Source organism: Oncorhynchus nerka, unplaced genomic scaffold (genome assembly GCF_034236695.1).
Source record: "Oncorhynchus nerka isolate Pitt River unplaced genomic scaffold, Oner_Uvic_2.0 unplaced_scaffold_2146, whole genome shotgun sequence".
In the NCBI taxonomy this organism is placed as follows: Eukaryota; Metazoa; Chordata; class Actinopteri; order Salmoniformes; family Salmonidae; genus Oncorhynchus; species Oncorhynchus nerka.
The window spans coordinates 30,473-42,876 of NW_027039161.1; the positions used below are offsets into that span (position 1 = coordinate 30,473).

Here is a 12,404-nt window from a genome sequence, read left to right on the forward strand (position 1 = left end):
ATTAGGGTCTAATTGATTTATTTCAATTGACTGATTTCCTCATATGAACGGTAACTCAGTAAAATATTTTTTTACTTCACCATTTATTTAACTAGGCAAGTCATTTAAGAACAAATTCTTATAATTTCAACAAATTCTTGTTTTCAATGACTGCCTAGGAACAGTGGGTTAAACTGCCTTGTTCAGGGGCGGAACAACAGATTTTTTTTACCTTGTCAGCTCAGGGATTCGATCTAGCAACCTTTCGGTTACTGGCCCAACGCTCTAACCACTACGCTACCTGCCGCCCCTCCCATCTAACCATTAGGCTACCCTGCCGCCCCTCCACTCTAACCACTAGGCTACGCTGCCGCCCCTCCCCTCTAACCACAAGGCTACGTTGCCGCCCCTCCCCTCTAACCACTAGGCTACCTGCCACCCCTCCACTCTAACCAATAGGCTACGCTGCCGCCCCTCCCCTCTAACCACTAGTCTACCTGCCACCCCTCCACTCTAACCACTAGGCTACGCTGCCACCCCTCCCCTCTAACCACTAGGCTACGCTGCCGCCCTCCCTCTAACCACTAGTCTACCTGCCGCCCGCCCTCTAACCACTAGGCTACCTGCCGCCCGCCCCTCCCCTCTAACCACTAGTCTACCTGCCGTCCCTCCACTCTAACCACTAGGCTGCCTGCCGCCCCTCCACTCTAACCACTAGTCTACCTGCCGCCCCTCCACTCTAACCACTAGGCTACCTGCCGCCCCTCCCCTCTAACCACTAGGCTACGCTGCCGCCCCTCCCCTCTAACCACTAGGCTACGCTAGCCGTTATGATCTGGCCCCCTGACCACTAGGCTACGCTAGCCGTTATGATCTGGCCCCCTGACCACTAGGCTGCCTGCCGCCCCTCCACTCTAACCACTAGTCTACCTGCCGTCCCTCCACTCTAACCACTAGTCTACCTGTCGTCCCTCCACTCTAACCACTAGTCTACCTGCCGTCCCTCCACTCTAACCACTAGTCTACCTGCCGTCCCTCCACTCTAACCACTAGTCTACCTGCCGTCCCTCCACTCTAACCACTAGGCTGCCTGCCGCCCCTCCCCTCTAACCACTAGGCTACCTGCCGCCCCTCCCCTCTAACCACTAGGCTACGCTGCCGCCCCTCCACTCTAACCACTAGGCTACGCTAGCCGTTATGATCTGGCCCCCTGACCCTCCACTCTAACCACTAGGCTACGCTAGCCGTTATGATCTGGCCCCCTGACCACTAGGCTACGCTAGCCGTTATGATCTGGCCCCCTGACCACTAGGCTACGCTAGCCGTTATGATCCGGCCCCTGACCACTAGGCTACGCTAGCCGTTATGATCTGGCCCCCTGACCACTAGGCTACGCTAGCCGTTATGATCTGGCCCCCTGACCACTAGGCTACGCTAGCTATTATGATCTGGCCCCCTGACCACTAGGCTACGCTAGCCGTTATGATCTGGCCCCCTGACCACTAGGCTACGCTAGCCGTTATGATCTGGCCCCCTGACCACTAGGCTACGCTAGCCGTTATGATCCGGCCCCCTGACCCTCCACTCTAACCACTAGGCTACGCTAGCCGTTATGATCTGGCCCCCTGACCCTCCACTCTAACCACTAGGCTACGCTAGCCGTTATGATCTGGCCCCCTGACCACTAGGCTACGCTAGCCGTTATGATCTGGCCCCCTGACCCTCCACTCTAACCACTAGGCTACGCTAGCCGTTATGATCTGGCCCCCTGACCACTAGGCTACGTTAGCCGTTATGATCTGACCCCCTGACCACTAGGCTACGCTAGCCGTTATGATCTGGCCCCCTGACCACTAGGCTACGCTAGCCGTTATGATCCGGCCCCCTGACCGTCCACTCAAGAAGACATTGTCCCGTGGCTGAATGTAGTTTGATGACCCCTGACATACAACATTAAGTGACGCTTCAGTCGACAGTAATCGACCGTTCTGTGTTCAGTTACCTTCCGCTGCACAGAGTAGCTGACCTTTTCATGCTACGGCTACATGACACCACAGATACTGTAGCTACACATGCTGATGTTGCCATGTAGGATGAGTGTGTGACTGCTACCTGGGCTGAAATGTGTGCATAACCTTCACTGATAACACAATGTGTTCTGTTTTACCGACCTCGTCCCACTTACTACCCTCATCCACTCCCAATCTCTCGTGTCCCTACCTCCACCCATCCCCCCGTCGGTTCAGGACGACTGTCTGCCTACTGGCTGGTGTCATCATGTCTCGTGTCCCTACCTCCACCCATCCCCCCATCAGTTCAGGACGACTGTCTGCCTACTGGCTGGTGTCATCATGTCTCGTGTCCCTACCTCCACCCATCCCCCCCATCAGTTCAGGACAACTGTCTGCCTACTGGCTGGTGTCATCATGTCTCGTGTCCCTACCTCCACCCATCCCCCCCATCAGTTCAGGACGACTGTCTGCCTACTGGCTGGTGTCATCATGTCTCGTGTCCCTACCTCCACCCATCCCCCATCAGTTCAGGAAGACTGTCTGCCTACTGGCTGGTGTCATCATGTCTCGTGTCCCTACCTCCACCCATCCCCCATCAGTTAAGGACAACTGTCTGCCTACTGGCTGGTGTCATCATGTCTCGTGTCCCTACCTCCACCCATCCCCCCATCAGTTCAGGACGACTGTCTGCCTACTGGCTGGTGTCATCATGTCTCGTGTCCCTACCTCCACCCATCCCCCATCAGTTCAGGACGACTGTCTGCCTACTGGCTGGTGTCATCATGTCTCGTGTCCCTACCTCCACCCATCCCCCATCAGTTCAGGATGACTGTCTGCCTACTGGCTGGTGTCATCATGTCTCGTGTCCCTACCTCCACCCATCCCCCATCAGTTCAGGACGACTGTCTGCCTACTGGCTGGTGTCATCATGTCTCGTGTCCCTACCTCCACCCATCCCCCCATCAGTTCAGGACGACTGTCTGCCTACTGGCTGGTGTCATCATGTCTCGTGTCCCTACCTCCACCCATCCCCCATCAGTTCAGGACGACTGTCTGCCTACTGGCTGGTGTCATCATGTCTCGTGTCCCTACCTCCACCCATCCCCCATCAGTTCAGGACGACTGTCTGCCTACTGGCTGGTGTCATCATGTCTGTGTCCCTACCTCCACCCATCCCCCCATCAGTTCAGGACGACTGTCTGCCTACTGGCTGGTGTCATCATGTCTCGTGTCCCTACCTCCACCCATCCCCCCATCAGTTCAGGACGACTGTCTGCCTACTGGCTGGTGTCATCATGTCTCTCACCACCTGGTCTTGGCTGAGGCTCCGTCACTGTGTCAGTCAACCCTAACCTCTCTCTTTTTGTCAGTCAGCCTTAACTTTTCTCTCTTGGCTTGTCTGTCAGCCCTAACCTCTCTCTTGGCCTGTCTGTCAGCCCTAACCTCTCTCTTGGCTTGTCTGTCAGCCCTAACCTCTTTCTTGGCATGTCTGTCAGCCCTAACCTCTCTCTTGGCCTGTCTGTCAGCCCTAACCTCTCTCTTGGCTTGTCTGTCAGCCCTAACCTCTCTCTTGGCCTGTCTGTCAGCCCTAACCTCTCTCTTAGCCTGTCTGTCAGCCCTAACCTCTCTCTTAGCCTGTCTGTCAGCCCTAACCTCTCTCTTGGCCTGTCTGTCAGCCCTAACCACTTCATGGGAGGCAACATCTAACCTCTCTCTTAGCCTGTCTGTCAGCCCTAACCTCTCTCTTGGCCTGTCTGTCAGCCCTAACCACTTCATGGGAGGCAACATCTAACCCTGCTCTGTCACTTCTACTTCTCTACTGCTGCTCATACGCGGGCTGGCTGGCGGACTGGCTGGCTGGCAGACTGACTGGCTGGCTGGCGGACTGGCTGGCTGGCAGACTGGCTGGCTGGCAGAGTGACTGGCTGGCAGACTGGCTGGCTGGCAGACTGGCGGACTGATTGGCTGGCGGACTGACTGACTGATTGGCTGGCGGACTGACTGACTGGCTGGCTGGCTGGCGGACTGACTGACTGACTGGCTGGCGGACTGACTGGCTGGCTGGCTGACTGACTGACTGACTGACTGACTGACTGGCGGACTGACTGACTGACTGGCTGGCGGATTGACTGACAGTCTGTTTACCTCTGCACCATAGTTGGCTAGATTTGTATATGGAAATTAATTCACATGAAGTTCAGCAATTTCTTTGTTTGTTATTAGCTTTAACTAGGGCCCAGTTTTCCCTGACCAACCCATGTTATTAGCTTTAACTAGGGCCCAGTTTTCCCTGACCAACCCATGTTATTAGCTTTAACTAGGGCCCAGTTTTCCCTGACCAACCCATGTTATTAGCTTTAACTAGGGCCCAGTTTTCCCTGACCAACCCATGTTATTAGCTTTAAATAGGGCCTTGTTTTCCCAGGTCATGTCAGGTGACTTGGTCTGGAAAACCTCATGGCCCTAACTCATAGCTCCGGTCTGATATGTGATGTGTGTCCTGTTTCTAACTCATAGATCCAGTCTGATGTGTGTCCTTTCTCTAACTCATGGATCCAGTCTGATATGTGATGTGTGTGCTGTTTCTAACTCATAGATCCAGTCTGATGTGTGTCCTTTCTCTAACTCATGGATCCAGTCTGATATGTGATGTGTGTGCTGTCTCTAACTCATGGGATCCAGTCTGATGTGTGTCCTGTCTCTAATTCATGGATCCAGTCTGATGTGTGTCCTGTCTCTAACTCATAGATCCAGTCTGATGTGTGTCCTGTCTCTAACTCATGGATCCAGTCTGATATGTGACGTGTCCTGTCTTTAACTCATAGATCCAGTCTGTGTGTCCTGTCTCTAACTCATAGATCCAGTCTGTGTGTCCTGTCTTTAACTCATAGATCCATTCTGTGTGTCCTGTCTTTAACTCATAGATCCAGTCTGATAAGTGATGTGTCCTGTCTCTAACTCATAGATCCAGTCTGATGTGTGTCCTGTCTCTAACTAATAGATCCAGTCTATGTGTCCTGTCTCTAACTCATGGATCCAGTCTGATATGTGATGTGTGTCCTGTCTCTAACTCATAGATCCAGTCTGATGTGTGTCCTGTCTATAACTCATAGATCCAGTCTGATATGTGTCCTGTCTCTAATAGATCCAGTCTGATGTGTGTCCTGTCTCTAACTCATGGATCCAGTCTGATATGTGACGTGTCCTGTACCTCCAGGGATACAGCTGGTCAGGAGAGGTTCAACAGTATAACCTCAGCCTACTACCGTGGGGCCAAAGGCATAGTACTGGTCTATGACATCACCAAGCAGGAAACGTTTGACGACCTTCCCAAGTGGATGAAGATGATCGACAAGGTAAAAGGGATATTATCAATACATTACCTTACATCATCGTGGATTATCATTGATAACAGAAATCATGATGTAGTACTAGGCACAAAGGACCAGCCCGGAACAGCACTGGGATGGGCCACATTACCTCTCTTCTCCTCTCTGTTACTACAGTAATATACACTACCGTTCAAAAGTTTGGGGTCACTTAGAAAATGGCCTTGTTTTTGAAAATGAAAAAAAATAAAAAAAATGGTCCATTAAAATAACATCAAATTGATCAGAAATACAGTGTCGACATTGTTAATGTTGTAAATGACTATTGTAGCTGGAAACGGCTGATTTTTAATGGAATATCTACATAGGTGTACAGAGGTCCAATATCAGCAGCCATCACTCCTGTGTTCCAATGGCACATAATGTTAGCTAATCCAAGTTTATCATTTTAAAAGGCTAATTGATCATTAGAAAACCCTTTGGAAATTATGTTGGCACAGCTGAAAACTGTTGTCCTGATTTAAAGAAGCAATAAAACGGCCTTCTTTAGACTAGTTGAGTATCTGGAGCATCAGCATTTGTGTGTTCGATTACAGGCTCAAAATGTCCAGAAACAAATAACTTTCTTCTGAAACTTGTCAGTCTATTCTTGTTCTGAGAAATGAAGGCTATTCCATGCGAGAAATTGCCAAGAAACTGAAGATCTCGTACAACGCTGTGTACTACTCCCTTCACAGAACAGCGCAAACTGGCTCTAACCAGAATAGAAAGAAGAGTGCGAGGCCCCGGTGCACAACAGAGCAAGAAGACGAGTACATTAGAGTGTCTAGTTTGAGAAACAGACGCCTCACAAGTCCTCAACTGGCAGCTTCATTAAATAGTACCCTCAAAACACCTGTCTCAACGTCAACAGTGAAGAGCCAACTCCGGGATGCTCTTTCTATGCTGGTTAGAGCTTCTGTTAAGGGAGTAGTACACAGTACACGCATCTCATCTCTCTCCTATCTGTCATTGGCCAGTATGCTTCAGAAGAGGCAGAGCTGCTGCTGGTGGGGAACAAGCTGGACTGTGAGACGGACCGCATCGTCACTAAACAGACTGCGGAGAGGGTGAGTCTAATACTGATCTACAATCAGTTGACAGGAAAAACCTTCACTGAGAGGAAATTTCCCCAAGTCAGTGGGTTTTCTTCACTTCTAATCTTCACTGATGTATTTAACAGATTATTGTGTAGAGCATCACAGTACTAATGCGCACCACAGTACTAATGCACACCACAGTACTAATGCACATCACAGTACTAATGTACATCACAGTACTAATGCACATCACAGTACTAATGCACATCACAGTACTAATGCACATCACAGTACTAATGTACACCACAGTAGTAATGTACACCACAGTACTAATGTACACCACAGTACTAATGTACACCACAGTACTAATGTACACCACAGTACTAATGTACATCACACCACAGTACTAATGTACATCACATCACAGTACTAATGTACATCACATCACAGTACTAATGTACATCACAGTACTAATGTACATCACAGTACTAATGTACACCACAGTACTAATGTACGTCACAGTACTAATGTACGTCACATCACAGTACTACTGTACATCACAGTACTAATATACATCACAGTACTGTACATCACATCACAGTACTGTACATCACATCACAGTACTGTACATCACATCACAGTACTGTACATCACATCACAGTACTGTACATCACATCACAGTACTAATATACATCACAGTACTAATGTACATCACAGTACTAATGTACATCACATCACAGTACTAATGTACATCACATCACAGTACTAATGTACATCACATCACAGTACTAATGTACATCACATCACAGTACTAATGTACATCACAGTACTAATGTACATCACAGTACTAATGTACACCACAGTACTAACGTACACCACAGTACTAACGTACACCACAGTACTAACGTACACCACAGTACTAATGTACACCACAGTACTAATGTACATCACATCACAGTACTAATGTACATCACATCACAGTACTAATGTACATCACAGTACTAATGTACACCACAGTACTAATGTACATCACACAGTACTAATGTACACCACATCACAGTACTAATGTACACCACAGTACTAATGTACACCACAGTACTAATGTACACCACAGTACTAATGTACACCACAGTACTAATGTACACCACAGTACTAACGTACACCACAGTACTAACGTACACCACAGTACTAATGTACACCACAGTACTAATGTACATCACATCACAGTACTAATGTACATCACATCACAGTACTAATGTACATCACATCACAGTACTAATGTACATCACATCACAGTACTAATGTACATCACATCACAGTACTAATGTACACCACAGTACTAATGTACATCATACAGTACTAATGTACATCACATCACAGTACTAATGTACATCACATCACAGTACTAAAGTACACCACAGTACTAAAGTACACCACAGTACTAAAGTACACCACAGTACTAATGTACACCACAGTACTAATGTACACCACAGTACTAATGTACATCACAGTACTAATGTACATCACAGTACTAATGTACATCACACAGTACTAATGTACATCACACAGTACTAATGTACATCACACAGTACTAATGTACATCACACAGTACTAATGTACATCACACAGTACTAATGTACACCACATCACAGTACTAATGTACACCACATCACAGTACTAATGTACATCACAGTACTAATGTACATCACATCACAGTACTAATATACATCACATCACAGTACTAATGTACATCACATCACAGTACTAATGTACATCACAGTACTAATGTACACCACATCACAGTACTGTACAAGATCTCAAACCCCGGGAAAATAATATCAATTGACTCATAATTCTATGATTTTATAATTGATTGATTTTAATTGATAGATTTTGACTTTGGTATCATCATGTCTCGGGTTCCCAGTTTACCTCCAGGATATCTGGGATGCGTTTCTGCGAGGCTAGTGCCAAGGATAACTTTAACGTGGAGGAGTGCTTTCTGAAACTAGTGGACGACATTCTAGCAAAGGTGAGTAGGAATCCTCCCTGTTCTATTTAACTATACGGCGCTTATTTTGTTGACCTGCGACCTACACTGTGTGGACAAGGGATGCTGGCCCATGTTGACTCCAATGCTTCCTCACAGTTGTGTCAAGTTGGCTGGATGTCCTTTGTGTGGTGGATCATTCTTGATACAAACAGGAAACTGCTGAGTGTGAAAAACCCCAGCAGTGTTGCAGTTCTTGACACAAACCGGTGCGCCTGCCACCTACTACCATACCCAGTTCAAAGGCACTTTTAATATTTTGTCTTGCCCGTTCACCCTCTGAATGACACACAGACACAATCCATGTCTCACCGCTTGACCCGTCTCCTCCCCTTCATCTACATGTCTCCTCCCCTTCATCTACATGTCCCCTCCACTTCATCTACATGTCCCCTCCCCTTCATCTACATGTCCCCTCCCCTTCATCTACATGTCCCCTCCCCTTCATCTACATGTCCCCTCCCCTTCATCTACATGTCCCCTCCCCTCATCATCTACATGTCCCCTCCCACCTTCATCATCTACATGTCCCCTCCCCTTCATCTACATGTCCCCTCCCCTTCATCTACATGTCCCCTCCCCTTCATCTACATGTCCCCTCCCCTTCATCATCTACATGTCCCCTCCCCTTCATCATCTACATGTCCCCTCCCCTTCATCATCTACATGTCCCCTCCCTTCATCATCTACATGTCCCCTCCCCTTCATCATCTACATGTCCCTCCCCTTCATCATCTACATGTCCCCTCCCCTTCATCATCTACATGTCCCTCCCCTTCATCATCTACATGTCTCCTCCCCTTCATCATCTACATGTCTCCTCCCCTTCATCATCTACATGTCTCCTCCCCTTCATCATCTACATGTCTCCTCCCCTTCATCATCTACATGTCTCCTCCCCTTCATCATCTACATGTCTCCTCCCCTTCATCATCTACATGTCTCCTCCCCTTCATCATCTACATGTCTCCTCCCCTTCATCATCTACATGTCTCCTCCCCTTCAGCTACATGTCGTCTCCCCTTCAGCTACATGTCTCCTCCCCTTCAGCTACATGTCTCCTCCCCTTCAGCTACATGTCTCCTCCCCTTCAGCTACATGTCCCCTCCCCTTCATCATCTACATGTCTCCTCCCCTTCATCTACACTGATTGAAGAGGATTTAACAAGTGACATCAATAAGGGATCATAGCTTTCACCTGGATTCACCTGGTCAGTCTGTGTCATGGGAAAAGCAGGTGTTCCTAATGATTTGTCCACTCAGTGTATTTAAATTTTTTAAAATTAAAAAACCTGGTTGTCTGCTTTCCACCAGACACTGGGAGATTAATTCACCTTTCAGCAACACAATATCCTAAAACACAAGGATTAAATTGTATTTTTCCCTCATCAATCTACACACAATACCCCATAATGATAAAAGCAAAGACAGGTTTTTAAAAATGTTTTGCTAATTTATTATACTGAAATAACTCATTTACATAATGTTCCTTGACACAATCTTGTCTCGGGGCTCTACAGACAATTCCTTCGACCTCATGGCTTTGCTCTGACACCCACTATCAACTGTGGGACCTTATATAGACAGGTGTGTGCCTTTCCAAATCATGTCCAATCAATTGAATTTACCACAGTTAGACTCCAATCAAGTTGTAGAAACATCTCAAGGATGATCAATGGAATCAGGATGCATCTGAGCTCAATTTCTAGTCTCATAGCAACGGGTCTGAATACCTATGTCAATAAATGAGCAGAAATTTTCTAAAAAAACGGTTTTCGCTTTGTCATTATGGGGTATTGTGATGTCATTATGGGGTATTGTGATGTCATTATGGAGTATTGTGATGTCATTATGGGGTATTGTGATGTCATTATGGGGTATTGTGATGTCATTATGGGGTATTGTGATGTCATTATGGGGTATTGTGATGTCATTATGGAGTATTGTGATGTCATTATGGGGTATTGTGATGTCATTATGGGGTATTGTGATGTCATTATGGGGTATTGTGATGTCATTATGGGGTATTGTGATGTCATTATGGGGTATTGTGATGTCATTATGGGGTATTGTGATGTCATTATGGGGTATTGTGATGTCATTATGGGGTATTGTGATGTCATTATGGGGTATTGTGATGTCATTATGGGGTATTGTGATGTCATTATGGAGTATTGTGATGTCATTATGGGGTATTGTGATGTCATTATGGAGTATTGTGATGTCATTATGGAGTATTGTGATGTCATTATGGAGTATTGTGATGTCATTATGGGGTATTGTGATGTCATTATGGAGTATTGTGTGTAGATTGCTGAGAATTTTTTATTCATTTAATCCATTTTTAAAATAAGGCTGTAACGTGGAAAAAGTCAACTGGTCTGAATACTTTTCGAATGCTCTGTTAACACTGGAGTTGCTTAACCAAGACGACGTTGAATGTTCCCGAGTGGCCTAGTTACCGTTTTGACTTAAATCAGCTTGAAAATCTATGGCAAGACTTGAAAATGGCTGTCTAGCAATGATCAACAACCAACTTGACCGAGCTTGAAGAATTCTTTTAAAGAATAAAAAGCAAATATCTTACAATTCAGGTCGACTTTACCCAACAACACTCCCAGCTGTAATCGCTGCCAAAGGTGATTCTAACATGTATTGACTCAAAGGGGTTGATTGGCTGACAGCTGTAGTATATCAGACCGTATACCACGGGTATGACAAAACATATATTTTTACTGCTCTAATTACATTGGTTACCAGTTTATAATAGCAATGAGGCACCTTTGTGGTTTGTGGTATATATGGTCAATATACTACGGCTAAGGGCTGTATCCAGGGACTCTGCGTTGCGTCGTGCTTAAGAACAGCCCTTAGCCGTGGTATATTGGCAATTTACCCCCCCCCCCCCCCCGGGCCTTATTGCTTGATTATACCCTTGTAATACTGGTAAGTCATTTGGTATATTCCACACCACCTGAAGCACTAATCATGACTTGCCTATTAACTTCCTATTCTGTCTTCTGGTCACCAGATGCCTCTAGAGATTCCCAACAGGAAGCTCTCCAACAGCATCCTGTCTCTGCAGCCTGAACCAGAAGTGCCTCCCGAGCTCAACCCGCCACGCATGCACTGTTGCTGAGATGACTCCCCTCTCAACTCTCCACCACATCCCCTCGACCACACCCCCTCGACCACACCCCTCGACCACACCCCTCGACTACACCCCCTCGACTACACCCCCTCGACTACACCCCCTCACTACACTACACCCCTCCACTACACCCCCTCCACTACACCCCTCCATACATCTCTCCTCTCAACCATTCTGGCCACCAGAGGGCAGCACAACCAAGCAGAAGTCCGATATCAGGAGGAGGAGAGTAAAGGCTGCATTCCAAATGGAAATAGCTTCCATATATATATAGTGCACTACTTTGTACCAGCGGCCTTTTATAAGGAATAGAGTGCCACTTGGGATGCATCCGAAGAGTCAGTTGTTGCTGCAAGGAGCTTTGTACCCTCTGCTCTGACCCCATATCTGACCCCTTATCTTGACCCCTTATCTGACCCCCGCTCTGACACCCCTTCTCTGATCGATGCTGTCACACCCCTTCTCTGACCCCTTCTCTGACCGATTCGGCGTCCTCTCATTTCTACTTCTATCCCGTAGCTGTATGATATGACACGTCACACTAACACCCCCCCCACGTCCCTTTGTCTACGCACACCTGTCCACGCACACCTGTCCACGCGCACCTGTCCACGCGCACCTGTCCACGCACACCTGTCCACACGCACCTGTCCACACGCACCTGTCCACACGCACCTGTCCACACGCACCTGTCCACACGCACCTGTCCACACGCACCTGTACACACGCACCTGCCCAGACTACCTCATCCACGGGCCTGCTTGGCTAGCTGTGCCTCGCAGCCAAGTGCCTTCTAGGTAGAGA

General features: G+C 47.4%; 1 protein-coding gene across 1 annotated transcript in view; it reads left to right on the forward strand.

Annotated features, from left to right (window-relative positions):
• Window positions 1-11,643, forward strand: part of LOC135567322 (ras-related protein Rab-12-like) — a 12,397-nt gene extending 754 nt beyond the window's left edge. The window contains exons 2-5 of the mRNA XM_065014746.1: window positions 5,209-5,347; window positions 6,340-6,429; window positions 8,327-8,431; window positions 11,481-11,643. Coding sequence (XP_064870818.1) covers window positions 5,209-5,347; window positions 6,340-6,429; window positions 8,327-8,431; window positions 11,481-11,588 — 442 coding nt within the window. The 3' untranslated portion in view covers window positions 11,589-11,643. The remainder of the gene's footprint in view (window positions 1-5,208; window positions 5,348-6,339; window positions 6,430-8,326; window positions 8,432-11,480) is intronic.
• Window positions 11,644-12,404: the final 761 nt, after the last annotated feature.